Source organism: Sturnira hondurensis, unplaced genomic scaffold (assembly GCF_014824575.4).
Source record: "Sturnira hondurensis isolate 20B ecotype Veracruz unplaced genomic scaffold, ASM1482457v3 Scaffold0009087, whole genome shotgun sequence".
In the NCBI taxonomy this organism is placed as follows: domain Eukaryota; kingdom Metazoa; phylum Chordata; class Mammalia; order Chiroptera; family Phyllostomidae; genus Sturnira; species Sturnira hondurensis.
In genome coordinates, this window is record NW_028081718.1 from 874,036 (window position 1) to 888,901 (window position 14,866).

Here is a 14,866-nt window from a genome sequence, read left to right on the forward strand (position 1 = left end):
CTATAGATAACAGTTGAGGAAACAAAGAGATCTGCCTTAGGTCACGGTCTGTTAGTTGAGCTGATGCCAGAGGGTATGGTTCATGAGATTAGGAGTTCACTCTCTTAAGCTTTGAATCTAAACATCTGGTTTATATCAACAAGCCTCAAGGGGTATAATGGATTCTTTAGGCCTGATTTCCCAGGAGAACCTGGTGCTAGTTGGGTTATGCCTGCCTTCAGCATTCCTGGTGTTCCCTATGAGACTTACAGGCCAGGCCTTGCTCATTCAGGGCTACAGTTTCTGATACCACACAAAGTGGTCTCCAACAAATACTTAGTTAAAAAGAGATGTTTAATGTAATTTAAGATTACTCAGCAGTTGATCAGAAAGTGATATATTGTATTTCTATTTGGGTGGAGGTTTCTATTAAATATTTAGCATACATATTTAAACATTTAAAAAAATTTATATTTGAGTTTAACTCGTATCTATGCTATTCTCCCGAACAAGACAAGAACCTCAACTTGCTCTCATATCTTCTTTGCCTCTCTGAAATTTCTTTGCCAGTGTGTACACTGGTATACAAATACCTGTTTAAGACCCTGCTTTTAATTCTTTTGGGCATATACCCAGAAGTGGAATTACTATATCATACAGTAATTCTATTTTTAATTGTCTGAGAAACCACCATACTATTTTCCATTGTGGTTGCATCATTTTACATTCCCACCAGCAACACACAAGGATTCCATCATCTCCAGGTCTTCATCAGCACTTGTTTTCTATATGGCATTGTTTTGTTTTCACAGCAGCCACACTAATAGGTGTGAACTGATATCCCATTGTGATTTTAATTTTTATTGTTATTTTTTAAAATCCTCACCTAACGGAAGGGGGGAGAGATTGCTGCTTCCCATACATGCCAGGACCAGAATGGAACTCACAACCTTATTTTTTGTGCATTACAGGATGCTCCAACCAACTGAGCCAACACAGCCAGAGCTTTCACTGAGCCTTTAAAAAATATTTTATTTTTATTTATTTTTATAGAGAGGGGGAGAGAGGGAAACATAGCTGTCCAAGAGAAACACTAATCTGTTGCCTCTCTCACGCCCCCAGCCAAGGACATGGCGAGCAACTCAGGCATGTGCCCTGCCCCAGAGTCAAACAGGTGACCTTGGTTTTGCAGGATGAGGACCGACCCACTGAGCCACACCAGCCAGGGCTCTCATTATGGTTTTGATTTGCATTTCCCTAATGGTTAGTCATGTGTATCTTTTATCAACACAAAAAAACTCATGTGTCCAATTTTAATCACTTTTCACTTTGAAATGATCTTATTGCAACATTGTGATCCCAGATTTATTTTTCACAATTTCCTGGCATATTTAGTTAATCTATTTTCTACCTTCAAGTGCCCTTCAGAATTAGGCTTGCCTTTGTAAGCTGTAATGTTGAATATTTAAAAAATCATTTATTTAACATATTGAGCTCATGCTATTCGGTAAGTGCGGTGCCAGTCACAGAAATGCAGTTTGAAGAAGGGGATTGTGGTTGAAGCTGAAGACAAGCTTTAGGGTTACAATCAACCGTTTTAAAAGAATGAGTGTTACGAAAAGGGACTTACTGGGTTTCTGTTTTTGTTTTTACCTAATGTGAAAGCCAGTTAAAAATATGTCTTTTATAAGCCACAAAATTTAGATACAATTTAGACAAAAAATTTTAAGACTTGAACACTTCTCTTACCAACCAAGAATAAGCATCAGAGAGTGTGTAATATTCCACATTGTAAAATACATTATCATATTTCCCTCTTATCATCATTGGCATTATAATCAGGAATAAAAGGGTGCACGAGAGGAGCAGTTAAAGATAATGCTACAAGACATAGGTCAACCTTCCCCAGCTTCGGGCAGGGAGCATTCTCCAGCCCTGTTGCTATTGGCTCTTCTCGGTGACAATCGAAGTGTCTGCCGCGGCTGCGTCTGGGAAATAGAGTTCAAAAGGAAAAGCGCTGTGCTTGAGCTGGGGACCCCGCGACTCTCCGGTGCGCAGGCGCATTGACGCTAGGCGGCCTACCAGTGACAAATGTTCTTATGCTAGGTCTTCCGCTCGCCTACCGTGAGGTTGGCAGCTTCTCGACCCGTCGCGGCGGCTCTGGGTGCAGATTACCTGTGAGAGAGGGCCCAGGGTGTGCACCTCCTGCGGCGGGGCCAGAACCCCGAGTCCCAGCTCCGTGCACTCAAGCCGCGGCGGGCCTCGGCAGGTGAACGCGGCCGAGAAGGGGGCGTTGCCGGGGCCGGGTTGGGGTGGGGGTGGGGGGCGGCCGCACCGGGGACGCCGGAAGTTGGGGCTGCAGCCACTTTTGTCATGGGCCTGTGCCGGGCCGGGCGCGGAGAGGAATGGCCGGAGGGAGAGATTGTAGCGGAGGGAGAGATTGTAGCGAGCAGACTTGTTTCGGGGTTCGTGAACCCTGTGGTGGTCTTCGGCTTGTAGTGTTTGTTGGTTCCCCCTTCCTCAGAGCACACAGGTTACTTTAGATTTATCCGTTTTTGCAAACCGTGCTTGTTTGGCATCGTTTTCCTAGAATGATTTAACTATTTTTGTTGTTGTTATGTCCTTTTGCTCTACCTTTAAAGTTCATTTATAGCCAGCGACGCTATTCCTTCTGAGTCTTGGATTTCAGGAGGAGGGAAAGGGAAGGCGGGTCGGTAATGGTTCTTTTCACACAGGGAGCTATGATAACTCTTCACAAGGGAAGCGCAGCTTCCAAGAAGAAGAGAACAGGAATTTTGGGTTAGCTATTTCTGAACAGGACATCAAGCTCTTCAGATGACACTTGAAGAATTAAAATTGTCAATGAAAGAAGCCTTCACACCCATAAGGATCTATTTGAGGACATGCCTTGAAACAAGACTCTGGATTGAGAAATGCTCCGAGAATAGCAGGCATAACAGTCCCTTGCATATTTTCGGAGTCAGAGGAAAAAATGTAAGGCAGGTCACTAGGTTAAGAAGGCAGGAGGAGCAGAGTGGGGGAAATGTCGGGGCTGGATGGAAAGCAAGATGGAGAGTTACATGCGGCGCTCACGCTGGTGGGTGAAGCCTGGGGACTTAGGGCAGTCCCTGGAGGAGAGACAGTGGGGGCAGCAGGGTGACAACAGGGAGGTCCGAGTTAAGTTCTGGGCTTGGGCCTCTTTTTGAAGGAGCTGGAAACTCCAGTTCCTCTGACTTGGCAGAGAGGAGTCTTAGCTGCAGGAGGATGATAGGCAGGGCTCGCCTACTGAGAAGGTTGGTGGGTCAGTTAGGAGTCACCGTGCATACTGTCCTCAGGTTACTTTTGGTCCCTGCGCTTGTCAGGCCTGTGTAGCCCTCTTTTTGTTGACATAATTACAGTTATTGTAGCTCAAAGTATCAAAGTGCGGATGTGTGGAATATTCTTGTCATGTTTCATTGCTTTAACCCTTTGAGCCTGGGCTGACTGCCCTCCACTCTGTTTATGCATTTTCAGATGATTCTCATCCTTTAGTTGGATTCCCCTTTATTCACAAACCACTGGCTGGAAGGTAGCAGGCCTTTGACGGGGAGTTTGGGGCCATGCTGAGGGCCCCTCTCTCTGGAGGTCCCCTCTGCAGGGGCTCCCTGTGTGGTGGTGGTGGCCTTCCTGGCCTGAAGTATGGGAGTGCTGACTGTGGGCAGCATCACAGCTTCCTTCTTCCTTTTAGGTGCCTCCTGCAGCCGGGGCAGTCGGTAGGGGGAAATGGCCAAAGAGTTGCTTCTACCCCAGGCTCAGGTGAGTGAGGCTTCCTTCCTTGAACTGCCTTCTGGGTTCAGAGGTTCACTTGTTGCTGAGCTTGTCTAGGCAGGAAGCCCCAGGGGGATCAGAGGGCCACAGGTGAGGGACTCAGTAAGGAAAGTGTTTTCCTCACCTCACTGCCAGACTTATTGTCAGTTCTGTGCTTAACAGTTAAGTCCTTGCTGACTTGCTGGCCACAAGTCCCATCCATGGTCACACCCAGAGCTCTGTGAGGGATCCAGGGTGTCTGTGCTCCGTGAAGGGTGAAGATATGGAAGAGTCAAATGATCCTCACAACATTAGGGATTTATGGAGGAAAGGTAGCGTCTTTGCCTTCCCAGTCAACCACAACAGTACCTGATAAGGGTCCAGGTGATTTTTCTAGGAGGAACCAGGAAAGAAGACCTCTGAGTTGGTAGGTGTGGTCAGGGACATGTGCCTCAGTGTTGGGCAGTTCAGACTGACAAGCAATACTGGGCTCACGTAGATGGCAAAAGGAGAAGAAAGAGGTGACAGGTTGGAGGAAGTGAGCGAGCCTTCCCTGAGCAAGGAAGCATCCAGTCCGCAGTGATGTCGTCCCTTCTTTGCCCTTTCATGGCCCTGGGAAGCATAATCTCTTTCCAACCCAGAAAACTTCTCAACAAAAATAGGAGACCAAAAAAAATCATTTGAGTGAGTGTTTGGCCAGAGTGTAATGGCCAGATCCCAGGGGATCTGCTAAAGAGATCGCAAAGATGGAAAGCTCCTTGAATGTAGATGAGCGGATTATCCAATCCAGATTTGCAGTTTGACAAATTTGTCAGGTAACAAGTTAGGCCCATGTCTTCCAGGAAACTGGAGGTTGGTACATTCCAAGAGATGGTTATGAGTCCTTGAGGACCCGTTCCTGAGTGGTGAGGCTTTTTTAGCCATTTTAAAAAGATTTACACACATTGGAAAGGTCTGAGACAGCCTCTCATTTTTGTGTTTGCCCTTGCAGGCCAGGGAACATTCCTGGCCTTTCAACCTCCTTCCTGGCTTTGGAGGACAGTAAAGAGAACGCACGCTGTAATGTAACACTGACACCTTTAGAAATGTGTCCTAAGAAAGCAAGCTTTGCGCACTTTCTCGGTGACCTGCAGGGCTGCTCAAGCCAGCATTTTTAGAGTAACTAAAGTGGAAATAACCCAGACGCCCACCAGTACATTAGTTACGAGAACTGATTGGTCTGTACAGTGAAATAAGGGACAGCAAATAAAATGTGCAGTGGAACAGTTACTTGTATGATCTTTTGTCTTTGTTTAAATATAAAGCCGTTTTAGGATGTAAAAAGTCTGAAAGGACACATAAGAAGAAGTTAACAAAACTTGTTTCTGTGGTAGAAAGTTTAACATTTCTTTTTCTTTTACCTATTGATCTTTGCTAAGTTGCTTTAAAAAAAAAAGATCCTTAATAAGAAAAGTAAGGGGCCATTAGTTTAAAAGAGGTGAGTGGTCCAGAGAAGCTGGGGAGAGGTGGGCAAGGGCCTCTGGGTTGATGGGAGGGCTCTGTCTGCAGCCTTTGCACTGCGATCCCTTGAAGGGTTCGTGCAGCTCACTGCCTGGGCCCTGTCCTGACAAAGCCGTGTTTGGGGCATTTTCATGGCCTCCCCTCACGTAGGACACAAAGATGGAGGAAAAGATGGCCCAGAGTGGGGACAGTCCAGCATATCTGTTCCTCCCTGAGGGGAGTGTGCTAGAGTCTCCTTCTAAAACCTGATGTTGACACCTCACCTGTAGAAGGAGAGTTTGGTCTCAATGATTGTCCATTTCCACATCTGAAGGCCTGCATCTCTGTCATTCTGGTTTGTTTAATGACTTCAAGTGCTTGTCTTGTTTAGCAGCTGTTCAGATTCTGAGGGCATAGGGCTTCATGTACAGAAAGTGTGTGATGGATGCGTGCTTAGGAACTGAGGGGATCAGGAAGGGTTTGGCTTGAAATGCTCAGGGCCCTGAGTGGTAGCAGGGTTACTGTTCAGTCATCCCCTTGTGGGGATGGTCCTGGGTGAGCAGAAGTGGCTTTGTTGTTACAGGAGTTCGTGACGTTTGGGGACGTGGCCGTGCTCTTCAGCCGGGACGAGTGGCTGTGCCTGGACTCTGCACAGAGAACCTTGTACCGGGAGGTGATGCTGGAGAACTACCACAGCCTGGTGTCCCTGGGTAAGGCTGGGCCTCGTCCTGGGCTCACTGGTTGAGCCCCTGCCTCGTCCCGGTCTCTATGGGTAAGACCCTGCCTTGTTCTGGCCTCTGAGTGAGGCCCTGCCTCAACCCAGGCTCCGTGGGTAAGACTCTGCCTGGTGATGTGCACTCTGCTGAGGGGGCATCTTGGTGTTTTCTCCAGGGAGGACGTTGAGGGCTCAGGCAGGTTCAGTTCGCCACTGCAGTAGGTGGGCTTCAAGGGTGGCAGTTGCTATTCCTCTTAGCTGCTGTGAAGGTTTCAACTTGATAGAGTTGGTGACATTCCTCCTTTCTGTGCTTTTCCCGTCTCCTGTCCCCGGCCTCTGTTCCCTGTGACTCACAGGAGGTTCCAGCTTAGAAGAGTACACAGCCAAAGCTCTAGCCTTTTTCCTGATTCTCTGGAAACCCAGGTTTAAGCCCCTCTCAGAACAAACCTCTCTCTTTCCTTGAACTGTCCTTTTGGCCCAGACACTGGGCCTGGATCTACGGGCCAGGATGGCTGTTTGTGCCTGTGCCATGGACTCATTCTCTTTTTCTTTTTTTTTTAAATTTTAAAAAATATATTTTATTGATTATACCGTTACAGTTGTTGTACTATTCCCCCCTTCATTCTCCTCTACCCTGCACACTCCCTCCACCACCACTCCCCCCTTTAGTTCATGACCACGTGTCTCAAAGTTCATTAGATTCTATATTTCCCCTACTATTCTTGCCTTCCCCCCTATTTTTACCTACTGTCTATGCTACTTATTTTCTGTACCTTCTCCCCCCTTCTCCTCCTCCCACCCCCCTGTTGCTAACCCTCCATGTGTTCTTCATTTCTGTGGTTCCACTCCTGATCCAGCTGTCCTCTTAGTTTGCTTTTGTTTTAGGTGTGGTTGTTAATAACGGTGAGTTTGCTGTCCTTTCGCTGTTCATATTTTTTATCTTCTTTTTCTTAGATAAGTCCCTTTAACATTTCATATAATAAGGGCTTGGTGATGATGAACTCCTTGAATTTGATCTTATCTGAGAAGCACTTTATCTGTCCTTTCATTCTAAATGAAAGCTTTGCTGGATAGAGCAATCTTGGATGTAGGTCTTTGGATTTCATGACTTGGAATACTTCTTTCCAGCCCCTTCTTGCCTGTAAGGTCTCTTTTGAGAAATCAGCTGACAGTCTGATGGGAACTCCTTTGTAAGTGACTGTCCCCTTATCTCTTGCTGCTTCTAGGATTCTCTCCTTCATTTTAATCTTGGGCAATGTAATTATGATGTGCCTTGGTGTGTTCCTTCTTGGGTCCAACTTGTTTGGGACTCTCTGAGCTTCCTGGATTTCCTGGAATCTATTGCCTTTGCCAGATTGAGGAAGTTCTCCTTTATTATTTGTTCAAATAAGTTTTCCACTTGCTCTTTCTCTTCCCCTTCTGGTACCCCTATAATTAGGATGTCGGAAGGTTTAAAGATGTCCTGGAGGTTCCTAAACCTCTCCTCATTTTTTTGAATTCTTGTTTCTTCATTCTTTTCTGTTTGGTCATTTTTTTCTTCCTTCTGGTCTACTCCCTCGATTTGAGTCCCAGTTTCCTTTCCATCACTATTGGTTTCCTGTGCATTTCCCTTCATTTCAGTTAGTTTAGTCTTCATATGTTCCCCTAATTTGTGACTATAATCAACCAGTTCTGTGAGCATCCTGATAAACAGTGTCTCGAATTGTGCTTCTGAGAGGCTGGCAATTTCTTGGTCGCTTAGAGTTATTGGCTCTGGGACTTTGAGTTCTTCTTGAGCCATATTTTGGACTGTTTGTGCCTGTTTCATATGAGGAGCGGAGCCCTAGGTGTTCACCAGGGCAGGGCAACTCAGTCACTGGGTTGTGACGCTGTATGTGGGGGTAGGGTCAAAGGAAATCAATGGCGGTCCCCTTTGCCTCCTCCCACCGCTGGGGCCTGCGTGGTCTCTCTCAGTGCTCACTCCTTTGCTCGGTTTATCTGTGCGTGCGAATGTGCAACCGCGCTCAGCCTGCCCTGCACTGTCACCGAGTCTGAGATGCTACCCTGGCTGCCCGTGCTCCTGGGTTGCCTGGGTCACCTGGGTCCGGGGATCCTTCTTGCCCGACCTTGCTCCGATGCTGGCTCCACCCCTCTTACTGGTCCCGGTTGAACAGTTCCTTGTTGTCGGATTTCCGTATAGTTCAGTTTTCTGTTCTTTGGCTGCGTCTTTGTTTACTAAACCTTTGTTGTATTCAAACTTGGTTGTGGGAGAAGGTACAGTGTTTCCACCTATGCCTCCATCTTGGCGGAAGTCCTCATTCTCTTTTTCTTGCTCACACACAGGGATTCTGTTTTCCAAACCAAAGGTTATCTTCCAGTTACAGCAAGGGAAAGACCCCTGGATGGTGGGAAATGGACTTTCCTGCAGTGCATGTCTAGGTGAGTGACGGTCCCTGGGGAATGGGCCTACCTGGTCTATCTGTGGGATGCTGCAGGTCAGCCAGGAGGCCACTCTCAGCTGATACTGACCAGGGTCCTTGCTGATGGGCCTGGCCAGGTAGGAAATGCTGGGAAGGATGTAGCTTCATAGTCTTACCTTTTGAGTACTTGATGTAGGAGGTTCAGAGGAGGAGATGGATTCTTCCAATTTGGATTGTACTTTTAAAAAAATACAAATTACAAATACACTTTGTAATTTGAGTGCAGAATATATAATATAATATATAGTGTGTGAAGGTTTGTCTCCCTCTTTTTTGTGTGCTTTTATTGGAGTATTTTCTTAAGTTGTTTCCTTTTTGTGGTTTTCCCATACCTTTTAACACTAAATACAATCTCATTGTTCCATATTGGGTTTTTGCTTTGATTTTCTGGTTTACAACTTACTACACATAATTCAGCTGAAAAGAAGCTTTGCCTGTATTCACATACAACATGGGGGAGAGAGAGCAGGGGTAGCAAAATGGTAACAGTTATGAAATGTAGGCAGAAGGTTTGCAGATATTCATCATGCCTTTCTCCTAAATCTTTTGTGTGAAAATTTTCAAGATAATATGTTCCAGACCCCAGCTACCAAGACTTAGGTCTCAGTCGCCAGAATTCCATGGGTTGCTGGGTCATGAGCTCTCACTGTCTGTTCTACTTTGAATTTTATCTTTGTTTCTGGCACCAGAGGATGGCTCTCTCCTTTGAGTTTTGCTGCTTATCCAGCATTTATTTATCTTAAAAAAAACCATTTATTTCTTTTTAGAGGGGTAGAGGGAGAGGAAGAGAGAAACATCTATTGGCTGCCTCTTGCATGCCCCCAACCGCAGACCTGGCCTGCAACCTAGGCATGTACCCTGACCAGAAATCGAACCAGTGACCCTTTGGTTTACAGGCTGGCACTCAAACCACTGAACCAAACCAGCTAGGGCCAGCATTTAATTCTCTTGATGGCAGGAGGCAAGCTTTCTGTGTCTGCTCAGTCTTGTGTTTCCTTTCAGAAACTGTCTTCACATCTTTGTTTGGTTTGACTAGAATATGTTCTTAAACAATGTTTTTAGAAAGGTTCACATGTACTATGTTTGTGCTTGTCTAAAGTCAGTTTTTTTACCTCTCCCGTGGGAATTATGTTTGGATCTAGAATTCTGGCATCAGGTTTTCCCCCAGAAGTGCTCAAATTGTGCTCCACTGTATTTGGAGTGCTACAGAATCTCTTGTTGCTAAAGAATCTGTTAGTGTGATCCTGCTTCCTCTATTCCTGTATAGAAATTCCCCCCCCCCTTTTTTTTGACCTCCTGTCTCAAATGATAGGATATCCTCTTTATCTTTGGAAGTCAGAATTCATTAGGTTATATCAGGGTGTTTATTTATATTTCTTAATACTGTTGTTTGGCACTCTCTAGGCCCTTTGCTTTGAAGAGCCAAGTCTTTTTCATTTTTCAGTTCAGGAACCTTTTTTTCTACTACACGTTTTACATATACTCTGGCACATTCTACTAATAACTCAAGGAAGCTGACTGCAAGAAAAATGATAAAATAAAATAGAAATTCATTCAGAGCTCTAGAAAGTACATATATCTGTAGAAAGTACCAAAATGGGTAGCCAGGATAAGTTTCTGATTTAACTCTGAGCTTTCTGGTTGTCAGAAAAATCATTAGTGTCAAATGGCCTCTAATTCTTCAATATGCATTTATTTGTACAAGGTATACATAGTATTATAAATAAGAGGAGCTGGAAAAGGAGATCCCCTTGAAATTTTACCAACCACGATGCACCTTTGCTGGTATTTTACCATTAATCCTTTCAGACTGTGTGAGTATTGTTTGAGTGTGTTTGTGCATGAGAGAGACAGATGCACACAGATGGAGCAAAACAGAGAGATTGATTATACATGTTGTTCTTGAGCCTGTTTTTAATTGGGAATGTCCTTCAGTTATTCAACCCTCATGAAGTAGAGGCCTACCTCTTTGAAAAGACTGTTGTATTGTTAAGCTGTATTTTATTTGGAACAGTCTTTTAGGAATTGTAGTTTTTAGTTTTTCCCTGTTGATATTACTGCTGTGCCTGTAGATACAGAGGTATGATACAAAGATAAAAAGTCCAGAGAGTAATTACAGTACAAAGGCATGAGTATTGTGATTAAAAAGGCAAGGAATGGGAATTCAAAATTCACAAAGGATTTTTTTCAAAACTACTCAACCCCATTATAATTAATGAAATTCAAACTAAAACAGTGTTGACTTTTTTTTTATTAAATTACCAGAAATTAAGAAATATATATCTAATGTTTTGCTACTCTCTGAGGATCTTTAGAATCTTCTCATTTGTAGTCAGACATGTTATCCACCTTTCCCGTACTGTCATGCAGTATCTTTAGTGGGATTTTGATAGGTACAGTCTACCTCGCTTCATTAAAATCAATTCCAGGCCCTGGCTAGTGTAGCTCAGTGGATTGAGCACAGGCCTGCGAACCAGAGGATCGTGGTTCGATTCCCAGTCAGGGCACATGCCTGGGTTGCAGGCCAGTTCCTGGCAGGGGACACACGATACATTGTGTGTCCTCGGCAGAGGCAACCATACATTGATATTTCTCTCCCTCTCTCCTTCCCTTCCCCTCTAAAGATAAATAAATAAATAAAATATAAATAAAAAAAAGAAAAATACTAAAAAAAAAAGTCAATCCCAGGTTTGGAAATTTGTCTTAAGAAAATAATTCTGTAATTGTGCAAAGTTGCAAAGAATGTGTAAAAGAATGTGCGGGTGCTCAATCCACTGAGTCACACCAGCTGGGGCACAACATGAGGGATCACAACATGGGAAAGAAGAAATCTAAATGACTTTCAGAGGGGAATTTAGTAAATTATGATGTTTCCATGACTTGAATATTACACAGCCCTTAAAAGGATGGTGTCATCCTACATTTATCTACATGGGGAAAAACCCAGTTTGTTTTTTTAAGTGAAGAGTGGGAAGGGAGAAATTTAGTTTCAGTCTGTTTTTATTTCTTAAATAAAAGATTTTTTTAATATGCAAAAAAAATCTGGTGTGCTAAATTTCACATGTAATAATAGTGATTACATTGCATGATGTGTTTATGGGTGAACTACAGTTTCATTTTTATAGTTTTCTGAATTTTTCTCATGATTGTATATTTCCTTTCTTTTTAAGGAACAGTTTCATTTTTATAGTTTTCTGAATTTTTCTCATGATTGTATATTTCCTTTCTTTTTAAGGAAATAAAACCTCTTTCATAAAATACATTTATTCCTTTCAAATCACCAATTTTGTTTCTTGCACTGTATCCTAACTAATCAAAAAAGTGGACAGAATTATCCTTGGAAAGTACTGTTCTCTTAATTTTCCCATATCATCACCTGGCCCTGTCTCCATTGAGCTGTTCAGGCCAGAAGCTAGGTATTGCTCTTGCATCCTCTTTCACTTACTCTGCACACACTGTTAGTAGGTGAAGACGCCAATCACCTCTACCTCCAAAGCAGCCCAAATGTGCCCACCTCCACCGCCATGCCACTGCAAATTGCCATCTCCTCCATCTGGGAGGGTTTTGTCAGCCTCCTAACTGGCTGCTGCCCATCTGCCCTTGTTTACTTTGCCCTCACTCCCATTGACAGTCCATATGTCACCAGACCATAGTTATTCTTCAACAAAATTGTATCCCTCCTTACTCCCAGTGATCCTTATAAGAAATTCCAAATGCCTTTCTAGATCTTAGAAGGCCCCACATGACACAGCCCTTGCCCACCTCTTCACCTTGAAGCACTCCTCCTTTGTTCCCTCTTGCTTAAACTGGACTTCTTTGTGTTTCTCAAACACACAGTTTTTTTCTGACTGGAGTTATTTTTAGACCCACATGTTTGGGTATAAATGTGGGTATAAAAATATGTGGGTATAAACATGTGTGTATAAAAACATGTGTTACACGGCCAGCTCTTGCTAGTTATATCTCATGTCTAATTTAATTTTCTTATCATGCAGTTTAAAATACCAGCTTGTTCACCCTTATACATCACCTCATTCTTGTTTTTGTAGGGTTCTCATCACTTCTATATTTGTTTAGGTTCTGAGCATATATTTGTTAGTGATCCTTGTATATTTTGGTGTCACTTTTATTTATTCTCAGTGCAAGAAAGACTTACATGTTTTATTTGTTTTAGGGTGGGAGAGCTTGTTTGAAACCACATTTTCCAAAGAAGACTATCAGGAAGTAATGAGTAAACTCATAGGTGATGGTACTTTTAACTTCAAGCTGGAGGAAACCTACATAAATGAGGACAAGCTGGAGAAGCAGCAAGGCAAAAAGAACAAACCTTTCAGGAAAGTCTCAATTACCATAAAAAAATCCTACACAAAGGAGAGGAACTTCATAGGTATTGAACTTGAGAAAAATCTTGGTCTAATATCATCCATTATTAGGAAACCCAGAATTGTTTCCAGAGGAAGGAAACCCCATTCACAGCAGTATTCAATTCTATTTAAACAACTGGGAGTCAGTACAGTGCGAAAATGTTACAAATGTAACATATGTGGAAAAATCTTCCTCCACAGTTCTTCCCTGAGTAAACATCAGAGAATCCACACTGGAGAGAAGCTCTATAAATGTAAGGAATGTAGGAAAGCCTTCAGCCAAAGCTCGTCCCTGACTCAGCACCTGAGAGTTCATACTGGAGAGAAACCTTACATATGCAGTGACTGTGGGAAAGCGTTCAGTTTCACTACATCTCTCATTGGACATCAGAGGATGCACACTGGAGAGAGACCCTATAAATGTAATGAGTGTGGGAAAACATTTAAAGGTAGCTCATCTCTTAATAATCACCAGCGAATTCACACAGGGGAAAAGCCCTATAAGTGCAATGAATGCGGGAGAGCCTTTAGCCAATGCTCATCTCTAATTCAGCATCATAGAATTCATACTGGAGAGAAACCATATGAATGTAGCCAGTGTGGGAAAGCCTTTACTTCAATATCACGGCTAAGTAGACACCATAGAATTCATACTGGAGAGAAACCCTTTAATTGTAATGAGTGTGGGAAAGTATTCAGTTACCATTCAGCTCTCATTATACATCAGAGAATTCACACAGGTGAGAAACCTTATGCGTGTAAAGAATGTGGGAAAGCCTTCAGCCAAAGCTCAGCTCTCATACAACATCAAAGAATTCATACTGGAGAAAAACCATACAAATGTAATGAGTGTGGAAAAGCTTTCTCCTGGATTTCACGACTTAATATACACAATAGAATTCATACTGGAGAGAAACCATATAATTGTAAAGAATGTGGAAAAGCCTTCAGTTCCCACTCAGCAGTTAACACTCATCGAAAAATTCACACTGGAGAGAAACCGTATAAATGTAATGACTGTGAAAAGGCCTTCAACCAAAGCTCAGCTCTAATTCAGCACCAGAGAATTCACACGGGGGAGAAACCATTTAACTGTAAAGTGTGTGGGAAAGCCTTCAGACAAAGTTCATCCCTTATGACACACATGAGAATTCATACAGGAGAAAAGCCTTATAAATGTAAAGAATGTGGGAAAGCTTTTAGTCAGAGCTCTTCCCTTACTAATCACCAGAGGACTCATACTGGAGGAAAACTGTAAGTAAAATGCATGTGGAAAATCTTTCAACTGAAGTTCATTCCATATTGAATATCAAAGAATTCATCCTGAGGAGAAAGTGATTAAAAGTACTTAATTATGGGTTAAATTTCAGAATATAGACCTGATCAGATATCAAGAGACTACATGATGCAGGATAACCTTAGGAATATTAGGAAACTGTCTAAAATTTTTTTTGTGTGTGTTAAGTTATTATTGACTATAAAATAGAGAATTTATAAATTAAAGGGTCAGTATTTTCTTTCTGCTAATGTGTGGTAACAGTCACCAGGTTTCACAAGCATCACTGGGAAGCATGGTGACCTGTAAAAGTGCAGTCATAAAATCTAAATTTCAGATTAATTTGGAAACCTATTTTTTAAAATTATATTTAAGTGTATGCAAGCCAGTTGTACCAAGAAGAATGTTTTGGAGGAGAAATGTAAGCAGGTGACCTCTAGCTACCTCAACTTTCACTAAACATGCTTTTTTATTTAAAAGCGGCTTCTGTACTTGGTGGTTGTTAAAACTTTTGGGTTGTTTCTACCCTGTTTTCTAAGCCATCCACTTGAAAAGAAAATTGTGCAGGTATGTAGTCTTGTGAGTTTACTCCCTGACTACTTGTTTCAAACTCTAAATCAGATGTAAAGTTACTTTAGTTTAGGTCACAAAATACATGGTATTTCACTTGTTTTCTTGTAAAGTAATGATCTTTGGTGTATTAAGTTGGAAAAGGTTCAGACAACTGTAGCTTTTGCAAGTTAATCTACAACTCTTGGCCCATCAGGCTGTGCCTGTTTCCTGCACAGGACCAATATGGGACCTGGGT

General features: G+C 42.9%; 1 protein-coding gene across 3 annotated transcripts; it reads left to right on the forward strand.

Annotated features, from left to right (window-relative positions):
• Window positions 1-2,005: 2,005 nt before the first annotated feature.
• ZNF879 (zinc finger protein 879) lies at window positions 2,006-14,346 on the forward strand. 3 transcript variants are annotated; one of them, XM_037056642.1, is made up of 5 exons: window positions 2,006-2,156; window positions 3,707-3,774; window positions 5,828-5,954; window positions 8,282-8,377; window positions 12,593-14,346. In XM_037056642.1, the coding sequence occupies exons 2-5, from the start codon at window positions 3,742-3,744 to the stop codon at window positions 14,038-14,040; spliced, it is 1,704 nt and encodes a 567-aa protein (XP_036912537.1). In that variant the 5' UTR covers window positions 2,006-2,156; window positions 3,707-3,741; the 3' UTR covers window positions 14,041-14,346. The 3 variants fall into 3 exon arrangements, with proteins under 3 accessions (XP_036912537.1, XP_036912538.1, XP_036912536.1); XM_037056641.1 differs by having other exon boundaries at window positions 2,153-2,248; XM_037056643.1 differs by lacking the exon at window positions 8,282-8,377 and having other exon boundaries at window positions 2,152-2,248.
• The last annotated feature ends 520 nt before the right edge of the window (window positions 14,347-14,866 follow it).

What these genes read in the sequence shown, in the direction of transcription:
- ZNF879 (XM_037056642.1), top strand. Translation starts at nt 3,742, where the DNA reads ATGGCCAAAGAGTTGCTTCTACCCCAGGCTCAG. An exon ending in TGCTTCTACCCCAGGCTCAG is followed by an intron (nt 3,775 to 5,827) that starts GTGAGTGAGGCT and finishes TTGTTGTTACAG; the next exon opens with GAGTTCGTGACGTTTGGGGA. An exon ending in CCACAGCCTGGTGTCCCTGG is followed by an intron (nt 5,955 to 8,281) that starts GTAAGGCTGGGC and finishes GCTCACACACAG; the next exon opens with GGATTCTGTTTTCCAAACCA.